The 9,801-nt window shown below is 56.3% G+C and overlaps 2 protein-coding genes across 2 annotated transcripts; one reads left to right on the top strand and one right to left on the bottom strand.

The window, feature by feature from the left end:
- The first annotated feature begins 1,164 nt into the window (after positions 1–1,164).
- Positions 1,165–5,821, top strand: MIF4GD (MIF4G domain containing). Its single transcript, XM_064728351.1, has 6 exons — positions 1,165–1,253; positions 3,145–3,281; positions 3,429–3,538; positions 3,835–3,990; positions 4,650–4,742; positions 4,867–5,821. Exons 2-6 carry the CDS (start codon positions 3,200–3,202, stop codon positions 5,092–5,094), a joined length of 669 nt encoding a protein of 222 aa, XP_064584421.1. The 5' UTR covers positions 1,165–1,253; positions 3,145–3,199; the 3' UTR covers positions 5,095–5,821.
- A 161-nt stretch (positions 5,822–5,982) lies between these two features.
- MRPS7 (mitochondrial ribosomal protein S7) lies at positions 5,983–9,795 on the bottom strand. The gene is made up of 5 exons (XM_064728350.1): positions 9,693–9,795; positions 8,974–9,165; positions 8,610–8,673; positions 7,576–7,743; positions 5,983–6,716 (listed from the first exon to the last, which is right to left on the bottom strand). Exons 1-5 carry the CDS (start codon positions 9,746–9,748, stop codon positions 6,495–6,497), a joined length of 702 nt encoding a protein of 233 aa, XP_064584420.1. The 5' UTR covers positions 9,749–9,795; the 3' UTR covers positions 5,983–6,494.
- Positions 9,796–9,801: the final 6 nt, after the last annotated feature.

Raw genomic sequence — 9,801 nt, 5'->3', positions numbered from 1 at the left:
CACCCCCGGTGGAACAGTTCAGGCTTTGTATCCAGCCAGGCCATGCAGTGCTACAGAAAATATTCCCAAACTGTTCATTCTGTCTCTCTCAGCCATTCCCTGGTTTAGCAGCCTGTCTGCTCTGCAGTGAAGACTTCACCCCCTGTGGGGTCTTCCCTTATGAAATGGTTGAGATTTGAGAGAAAAAAACGTGAAGTGTGTTATACCACACTCAGCTGTTGCTGCAGTGCGTTCGTTTACTGCCTCTCTTCTTTCCCGACTTTTTTCCTACTCATTTTTTTATACCATTGGGCTGCAGCCTGCCCTGGCCCGGAGGGAAGGGCGGAATTCACGCCGTGAGCGCCGGGACAGCCCCGCGGGGCACCGGGGCAGAGGGGTGAGCGCTGCCCGCCATCCCCCGGCGGGGCAGTCGGGAAAGCAGCGGCCGTGCCGGGAGGGTGTCGGGGACAGCCGGCCGTGCCTGGGGAGCCCGGTGTGTCCTTAGGAGCAATGGCCGTGCCTGGGGAGCCCGGTGTGTCCCGAGGAGCAATGGCCGTGCCGGGGGGAGCCCGGTGTGTCCCGAGGAGCAATGGCCGTGCCTGCGGGAGCCCGGTGTGTCCCGAGGAGCAATGGCCGTGCCGGGGGAGCCCGGTGTGTCCCGAGGAGCAATGGCCGTGCCTGGGGAGCCCGGTGTGTCCCGAGGAGCAATGGCCGTGCCTGGGGAGCCCGGTGTTTCCTTAGGAGCAGGTGGCCGGTGTTTCCTTGGGAGCATGGCCGTGCCTGGGAGCCCGGTGTGTCCCGAGGAGCAATGGCCGTGCCTGCGGAGCGCCCGGTGGTCTCCCCTTAGGAGCAATGGCCGTGCCTGGGGAGCCCGGTGTTTCCCTTGGAGCGTGTGCGGCCGTGCCTGGGGAGCCCGGTGTGTCCCGAGGAGCAATGGCCGTGCCGGGGAGCCCGGTGTGTCCCGAGGAGGCATGGGTGCTGGCCGGTGCCCATCTGGGGAGCCCGGTGTGTCCCGAGGAGCAGTGGCCGTGCCGGGGGAGCCCGGTGTGTCCCGAGGAGCAGTGGCCGTACGCGGCGCTCAGCCCGCCGTGCCCCGACGCTCGCAGGCGGTGGCGCTGCCGCAGCTGCCGCCGCTCTCCCGCCCGGCCCGGCCCGGCCCTCCCCCGGCTCGGGCGAGGAAATGACCTAAGAGGAAACCTGGGCCGTGCCGGGAGGGCGCGGGAGGTGCCGGCGATGTCCCGGCGGCCGGAGGACGCAGCGGGGGCGGCCGGCAGGTCGGTGGGGCTGCGCTCCGCTCCCCTGCCCTGCTCGGGGCAACGGGGGCTGCTTTCCCCGGGACGCGCCTCTTCCTCCGCCCGTGGCCCTTGGGCTTGTGCCAGCCGCGGGGCTGGAGCGACGGGAGGCAGCGGCGGGGGCTCCTGGGGCTCCGCTGGTCCAGCTGCCCCGGGCAAGAGGCGTCTCAGCGCTGGGGGTTCCGCTTGCGGCTCGGCGGGGATGGGATGGGGGTTCCGAGGGCTGGTAGAGCCTCATATTCACGCTATGGGGTGACAGAGGAGACTCTCTGCTCTTCTCCCTCTCCTTGCAGTGGCCAGGACTTGTCCAGCCCATACTGCCAGGTGTGACCCTACAGGTCACAGGTACCCGTGTGATCCACCTGAGCTGGTGGATCACCGGCAGACTGAGGCTGCTGACCCCAGCCGAGTCAGCCCCCGGACGGCTCGACTAGCCGGGGCCAGCGGCAGAGGAGCAGTCGGCACCCACAGGTGCCCCATGTCACCCACTGCCACCAGCCCTCCCGATAAGGTGGTGCTGGCAGGAGGGTCTCTAGTGCAGGCGAGACCTGGCCGGCTCGGTGTTCGCACGCTGTGGTTTGCTCTGGCAGGGTTATTTGGCTCAGCAGCTCAAAGCAGCCGTGCCCATCCCGGGTAGCCGAGGAACGGGAGAGGGCCGGGCGCTGCTCAGACGCTGCCGGACGGGCCCGGGCGCCTCTCGCTGCGCTGCGTGCGGCGCTGTGCTCTCGCCAGGGTCCGGCTGCCTGGAGGTGCTGCCGGGGGGACACGGGGCTGCTGGCGATCTCGGGCTGCCCCACTGGCAGCGCAGCATGGCATCAGTGCAGATACAGAGAGAGGACAGGTCGGCTAGGAAGGTGTTTGCCAACCAGGCATGGCACGGAGGGCACCCAGCTGCTTGTGAATCCACCAGGGAAAGAATCCCCAGTGCCAGTCCCAGGGGAGGCGAGAGCTTTGGCTGCGAGAGCGGCGTCGGCAGGCGGTCACCGCCGTGGGGCTGCTCTCTGCTCTGAGTTAGTGTTGTGCTGTATGTGAGGGGACTGCCCACGGTACCTGTCCCATGCCCCTAAAGGCTCTTGGGCTTTGATCTGGGTAGGGACCTGTTTGCAGAGAGGGGTGAGTAATGGCCGAGGAATTTCGACGAGCTGGCAAAACTCATTTGGCCGATTGCCTTCTCCTGTTTGTACTGCCGGTCTGGCCAGCCCTGCATTTCCATCCATCAGCTCCTGAGTGAATCAAAGCAAGCCCTTCCTCTCTGCCGTGTGTACCCTCTTGCTGTCTTCACCGTATCATGAAGCAGAAGAAAATCAATCTAGAGACTACTTAGGAGCACTGCTGGTGCTGCAGAGCAGTGCTTGACTGCAGAGGGATGAGAGAGATGGAGCTGTTTCTCTTGGGGATTTGGCTGCTGAGCTCGCTGTGTCGAGCTGGGAGCTGAGGAAGCCTGGCTGTGGTGCAGGAGAGGTGCTCCAGTGAGTGTGTGTTGGATGCTTTTGTATTGGCTTTGATTCTTCCCAGATTTTTGTATGAAAGCTGCTGAATTGGTGTTTAAAGGGCCCAAGGGAGCAGTGTGTGCCTTCCTGTGATACAACCACATATATTTTGGGTCTGCTTTGCCTGTAACATGTTTCTCATATCAGAAAAATATAAAGGCTCTGAAGTTCTATTATCAGCTGGTAGGAGACAATGCTTTAAAAGATGTGGGAATGAGGATTTGCACAGATCTAGAGGTGGTGCCCTAGTAAAAGAGGAGTTTCTTTGGGGTGGGGAGCTGTCAGGAAACAGCCTGTGCTTCAACACTACCTGGGATGTGCCAAATGGGAAATGGGTGAAGGTTTGCCTCTGTCCAGCTAAGCTCTGTGTGCTCCTTCCCCAGGGACTGTCACTAGCTCATCCATTGCCCTGACTCTTGCCCTTGGAGGAAACCAGTCATGGGGGAAACGGGCAAAGAAGAGTACAAAATACAGTCCTTTGACTCCGAGACTCAGAAGCTGCTGAAAACAGCCCTCAAAGGTCAGCACGGCTTTGCACCATTTAATGTGACTCTACTGGGCCCTATGCAGACCTTGGTTGCTTTCCAGAGCTTGCTTTGAGCTGCTGCCTCAAAGCAATCAGGGGCCAAAGAGAGCTGGGTCCTAACAGCATTCCTCTTCTCTGCAGACCCCAGTAATGTGGACCTGGAGAAAGTGGCCAACATTATAGTGGACCAGTCCCTCAAAGACTCTGTGTTCAGCAAGGAGGCTGGGCGCATCTGCTACACCATCATCCAGGTGAGAGCTCGTGTCTGGACAGTGAAACACCTGGGATGTTGTGTGGCTTCTCCCTGGGCTGGGCCAGGAAGGGCTCTGCCCCAGTCACGTGCTCTGAGCCCTTGCCCATCTCTCCTGTCCTGTCACTTGCCCCATGCAGTGGCAGCATCCCGAAGAGCAGTGGGACAGCACAGGCAGCGAGTTACAGCTTTGCTGCCTCTTTGGGAATCACAGAAGGGTCTCTGTGTGGTACTGCATTCCCCTGCCCCTCTGGCATCCCTGTTTCATCCCTCCATCCTGTTTTTGTGGGCTTACAGGCAGAGAGCAAACAAGTTGGCCAGAGCATCTTCCGGAGGAGCCTGCTGAACCGGCTGCAGCAGGAGTACAAGGACAGGGAGGAGCTGCGCACCCGCTCGCTCCAGGCCTGGATCTGCTACGTCACCTTCATCTGCAACATCTTTGACTACCTGAGGGTAAGGAGCTGGAGCAGCCAGCTGCTGCTGCCTGGAGTGCCAGGGGGGCCTGGGCATCCCAGGGTAACAGAGCAGGGGTGGTGGGTGGGTGTTGTACAGAGCCCCAGGGCCATGGGGGCCAGAGCTGGTTCTTAACACAAGGATCCTGACAGAGCTGATGCTATCTACAGGCTTGGAGAGGCAGAGGAAGTCTTCAGGAACAGTCACAAAGTCTCAGCTTCCTCATTTTGTACCTGGTGTTTGAAATCCCCTGACTTGCCTGATCCCAGATGTCCCAGATTGGACTGGTTCAGTTGCTGTGGGGTTTGCTGATGGAGTTTGGCTTCAGGCCTTTGTGCAGTGTGTGAACTTTGAATTCCTGCTTGGAGTAGATGTAAAAATGATGCAAGTACAGCTGCAGGCAGGAAAAATACTGTTGGAACAAGTGTATTTCCCATGACTACCTGCTTACATTTAAAAATAGATGGTTTTTACATCATTTGTTCAGCTCCTCTGGTTCCCAGAGACTCAAATATCTGATCTCTGATGAAAATCCAACTAACACAGCACAACTAAATCCTGCCTCCTTCTCCTTTGCAGAGCAGCAAGGGAATAACTATTTAAAATAGCTGCAGACTCCCTTCTGTCCCCAGGCTGACAATGCCCCACTCTCCTTGCAGGTGAACAACATGCCCATGATGGCTCTGGTGAACCCCGTGTACGACTGCCTGTTCCGGCTGGCACAGCCCGACAGCCTGCAGAAGGAGGAGGAGGTGAGTGCAGGGAGAGCTGCTCCTGTGCCTGCTGTCCTGCCAAGGAGCTGTTAAAAGCACAGCCCGGGGGGTGCAGAGGAGCCTCCCCTGCTTTGTGCTCAGCCATCTGCTCTTCCTTCTGAAGGTGGACTGCTTGGTCCTGCAGCTGCACCGCATCGGCGAGCAGCTGGAGAAGATGAATTCCCAGCGGATGGACGAGCTCTTCTCCCTGCTCCGAGATGGTTTCCTCCTGCAGGAGGGGCTCAGCTCCCTGTCCCAGCTCCTGCTGCTGGAGATCATCGAGTTCCGGGCTGCTGAGTGGAAGATGACGGACGCTGCCCAGAAATATTATTACAGTGAAGTGACAGATTAACCTCCCGAGGCAGAGGAGTCCCCAGCACCTTCACCAGCAAGCTTTGTACCAGTTTGGAATTTTTCACATTAATTTTCTAGCACTCCCTGTAAATAGCATTTATACTGGCTAGAGCCTCTCTGCACCTACTGTCAGATGCAGCTGGTGCTGGTCTGACTTTGGAGGTTCAGAGCAGTGGGAAGGGCACACTTTACCCAGCAAAGTTCTCCCACTGATTTTGTCTTAATATTGGGCTGCTGTCAGCAAAGGGCTCGGGAGGCTTGTAGTTCACACCAGCATTTTCTATGAGTGTTAAAGAAAGCACAGTTTAGGCTGAGACCATTTTGGTTCACCCCAAAGCCAGCAGAGCTGTGGGAGGCAGCAGGGAAATGTCCCAGCTCAGGCTGTACCTGGTTCTCTGGGATGGGTCACAGATCACACCATGGCCTCACAAACAGCTCAACCAAGTGCTTTTGTTCCCAGACTCCTTGCAGCAGGCTGGCTGCACCTGCATGCACACAGCCTCTTCCACAGCCAGGAATACCTGCCACAGGGCAGCCTGCAACAGAAGAGGTCCCTGAGCACATCTAGGAACAGGTTTTATAGGTTTTATACAATAACTGTCACTTTTTTCCAGAATTTGCAAGTTTCAGCTACGGTATATTTCTTATAAGAGTGGGGGAGGAAGAAATTAAACAAAATAGTCTATTGAAGGATTTTTTTCTAATAAAAGTTTTCCACTAACATATGCCCTGCTTTCTCCCTGCACAGCTGCTGAGCTCTGAGCAACACTGAAGGGTTGCTCCTGACTGAAGCCCTAAGGCTGAGACAACTTTGTTTGCTACAGTCTAGGGCCTCAGGGCTTTACACAACCAGAGAACCTGGAGAAACAAAGACAAAAGTCTAGAATCAGGAAACCTTTCCCATAAAACTGGTTTTATTTTGTCCACATTCCCATCAAATCTCTGCAGACCATGTTGCTGATGGCCAAAATCAAAAAGGGCCTTTTATTGCCTGTTGTACCAATCCCTGTGGAAAAGGATCCAACTCTGCTCTCAGCTCTGCAGCCAAAAACATTGCTGATTTGAAGAGCAGAGAGACTTTCAGATTTCAGATCCCCAGGAAACAGGTAAGTGAAAGATGGTTTTGTTTGGCGTTGCTGTAAGAAAAACATCTAAGGCTTGTCTTCACAGGGAAGTGATGATGAACTAACTGGAGCAGCCCCACTGAGGCTGGTAACTCAGACTCCCCCTTCCCCCATCCAAACAAGCACAAAGAAAAAGAACCTCGTGGGGATCGTGTGAGCTTTCCCTGGGTTAGAACAGAAGCTGCTGCAAGGGATGTTGCCCCTTGCCCTGTCCCAGGCTGGCAGCCTGGGGCTCTGCTCTCCAGGCCGTGGCAGCGTGTCCCACGCAGGGTCCCTACCACCAGCGGAAGTGGGCGTACGCCCGGTTGGCCTCTGCCATCTTGTGCAGGACGTGCTTCCTCTTGATGACGGGCCCCTCGTTGTTGAAGGCCTGGAGCAGCTCCTGGGAGAGCTTTTCTGGCATCAGTGTCCGGCGGTGCTTGTTCTCCCTGCACTCGGTGATCAGCCACTTCATGGCCAGGAAGCGCTTCCGGTTCTCCGTCAGCGGGACGGGCACCTGGGAAAGAAAGGGTTAAACGTGGCAGGAGTCAGCACCTGCTCCTCCCCAGCTGCTCCTGCAGGTGCTCACTGTGCTGCTCTGTGCAGCCACACCTGCTCCCCACAGCTGAGCCCTGCCGGTTCTCCTGCTCTGTCCATAGGAACTGGCCACTGCTACCGACACGGAAACTCTGGCCTGTCTGGGAGCTGGGCCCAGGCTGGTTTGAGTCAGCAGAGATGGGAAATGTTGCCCCATTTCTGCACTGAATACAGAGAAGTCACAGAATCACAGCGTGGTTTGGGTTGGAAGGGACCTTAAAGATCATCTCATTCCAAATGCCTCTACCTCTACATCTCACCTCTCCTTCAGGCCCCAAGGGCTGCAGAGCCCATACTCAGAGACAGATTCTGCTCGTATTTTAAATATCCCACTGGATCTAGGTGACCCATTTTGCCATGCTGACCTGCCCCAGGGGTTTGGGACCTCTCCCCAAGCAATGTGGTGCAGTGGAAAGGATGGGACTGGTAGTCCAAAGACTACTAATTCTTTTGCTGCTGATCTCTGTCTCTTTGGAAAATAGTTGCTGTGCATTTCTCCTCACATCTAGTCAGAGAACCAGAGACTGCTGCCAATTAATAGCTGGACTTGATTGATCTTAGAAGTCTTTTCCAACCTTAAGTGATTCTGTCACAGGGGAAGCACAATACTCAGAGGTGGGGATCCTGATTTTGGACAGTTTCTAGGTGCTGTTTTATTCCAGATTGCAAAGTGGCTCTTTCCAAGGAGAGATAATCTTGAGCTGTTGGGGTGGAAACCAGTTCATTTGCCTCTCTAGCTAATTGCCTCACGACCAGATGTGCTCCCAGCCCCCTTTCACCTGGTAGGTTTTGCCTCCTCTGGTGATGTTGCTGAGCCCGATGATGGGCTGGCAGTTCTTGAGAGCCTGGTGGAAAATGACGTAGGGGTTGCATTCAATTGTCTCCTTCTCATTTTCTGGTGCTTTGTGGTACTTCTCCAGCTGCTTCCTTTTAATGGTCTCCAGAGTCTTGGAAGAAAGGCAAGAAACAAGACATACAAGGTAGATGGATTCTCCCACTCCGTGAGGTTACATCACTTTTATGGGCACCCCATTTTCACCCGAGCAGCTGCTCCACCAGCCCCAGAGGCAAAAGACCCACTGGGAATTCTTTAACTCAAGTTTTACTTCACCCTCTTCCAGCTCCTCAGTCTCTTTTATCAGTCACTGCATTTCGGGTGAGGGGGATGAGCAGCACAAACCTGGGCCAGGAGCCAGGAGTGGGGAGGGGTCTGTGCACTGAGCATCCTCCCTGCAGAGCCTGGGTGCTTTTCTGTAACCAGCAATCAGCAGTTAACTGGAAACATTTGGGCCAAATGTGTTTCCATTTCAAGGGAGTTCAGGGGTGGAAGAGCCCAGATGGGAAGAGCAGTTAATAGCAGGGGCTGTGGGTCAGAGCAGGCTCAAAGCTGTGCCCTTGTAGGTGACACATCTGTGGGACTTCAAGGGCAAGTCATACAGAGGGTAAGGCATGACAGAGAGCTGCAAAGATCTTTAGAGAAAATGATGCTTTTTAAGGGTATTCCCTGTGTTTATGCAGTACAAAAGAACACAGGGATAATGAAGGATGGAAACAGAAGGTTCTCCATGAAGCTGTCCCCTGCTGGTGTGTGAGCTAAGGAGCCTGGGGCAATGGACATTTTATCAAACCATTATTTGTCCACTGGACATTTTGGAATCATGCTGCAAGCAACGTGTGGCAGAGCAAAACACATCAGGACCACAGAGATGGACCACCCGAGTTCTGGTAATTCCCAATTCCAGTGGGTTTGACGTCCCAGCCTTCTATTTTGTCTAGTTTCAATATAATAGTGAGAAGAAACCTGAGTTCTTACCTGAGACATGAGGTTTCTGGCCAGCACTTTATTTCCACTCTTCATCATCATATTGGTGAATTTACTGTAAACACAAAGTCAGATAGGATCCATATGAATTCTGATTTTATCACCCACAGAAATAAGCCCCCTCACCCCCATCCCTCTGTGTTGTTCCCATGGTTAAGTGTGGGTGCTGCCAGATCTGCTGCAATTATCTCTAATCACAGCAGAACAATGGACTCGTTGATGGGATAAGAGTAACCCAGAATACAGGGATTGTGCTGTAACAAAAGGCAATGTGAAGCCAGCAGGTGAAGGGAGAAGAGGGCAGCACAGCTCCCAGGCATTTTTGGAGAGAGGAGGAGCTGCTGCTTTCTCTGACCTGATCATGGGGTCGCTGAACACGGAACTGGACAGACTGGGAGGAGCAGCTTTGATGGGTCGAACAGCCTTAAGCTCCATTAGTTCCCTTTCCTCCTCCGTCAGCTCCTCTAAAGGTTTCTGATGCGATTCCTTTTTCACTTCTGGCTCCAGGTAGCTGGGGTTGTAGCGGCTCCATCTCACGGGCATTATCCTGCAAGGAGCAAGAGAGGCGGGGCTGTGACCCAGGGCACATGCTGTGGGGACAGGGATGCAGGCAGATGTGGGCAGATGTGAACACGCCTCAGAAGGAGTGCCAGACGTGAGAGGCATCCCGTGGCAGTGGGGCGAGCAGCTCGGTGCGGGTTCCGTCCCTTTTGTCACCGTTCCTATGGTCAGGCACTGGAAGGGCTGCGCAGGCCCGGGGCCGTCACCGTCCCTGGAGCTGCTCAAGAGGCGTCTGCCCCTGGCGCTGGGTGATGTGGTTTAGGGATCAGAATGGCAATGCTGCGTGCACTGGATGACCTTAAAGGTCCAACCTTCCAGCCTTGACAGTTCTATGCCCGTATGACCCGGCAAAACAGGCGGGCGGCCTGGCCGCGTGCTGCCGGTGCGGCGCACACCCTCCCCTCACCCCTGGTGTGCTCCCGGCGAGCCGCCCGCAGCCTCCTCCCGCGCTGCCCGTGTTCCCGGGGTGGGGAGCAGCCCCCGGTCCCGGTCCCTGTCCCTGTCCCCGCTCACCGGGGCAGCCACGCCCGCAGCCGCCGGCCCAGCCCCGCCGCGCTGGGCGCCGCCATCTTCCCTGCGCGCGCCGCCGCGCGGGGCGGGGCCACTGTGGATAGGGGCGGAG

The sequence above is a fragment of the Zonotrichia leucophrys genome, chromosome 18, assembly GCF_028769735.1.
Source record: "Zonotrichia leucophrys gambelii isolate GWCS_2022_RI chromosome 18, RI_Zleu_2.0, whole genome shotgun sequence".
Classification (NCBI taxonomy): Eukaryota; Metazoa; Chordata; class Aves; order Passeriformes; family Passerellidae; genus Zonotrichia; species Zonotrichia leucophrys.
The sequence above is the reverse complement of the archived record's forward strand: the minus strand, read 5'-3'. Positions and strand labels throughout refer to the sequence as shown.

What these genes read in the sequence shown, in the direction of transcription:
- MIF4GD (XM_064728351.1), top strand. Translation starts at nt 3,200, where the DNA reads ATGGGGGAAACGGGCAAAGAAGAGTACAAAATACAGTCCTTTGACTCC. An exon ending in TCTGCTACACCATCATCCAG is followed by an intron (nt 3,539 to 3,834) that starts GTGAGAGCTCGT and finishes GTGGGCTTACAG; the next exon opens with GCAGAGAGCAAACAAGTTGG. An exon ending in GCCTGCAGAAGGAGGAGGAG is followed by an intron (nt 4,743 to 4,866) that starts GTGAGTGCAGGG and finishes TTCCTTCTGAAG; the next exon opens with GTGGACTGCTTGGTCCTGCA.
- MRPS7 (XM_064728350.1), bottom strand. Translation starts at nt 9,748, where the DNA reads ATGGCGGCGCCCAGCGCGGCGGGGCTGGGCCGGCGGCTGCGGGCGTGG. An exon ending in CTGCGGGCGTGGCTGCCCCG is followed by an intron (nt 9,166 to 9,692) that starts GTGAGCGGGGAC and finishes TGCTCCTTGCAG; the next exon opens with GATAATGCCCGTGAGATGGA. An exon ending in GAGGAGGCAAAACCTACCAG is followed by an intron (nt 6,717 to 7,575) that starts GTGAAAGGGGGC and finishes TTTCTTTCCCAG; the next exon opens with GTGCCCGTCCCGCTGACGGA.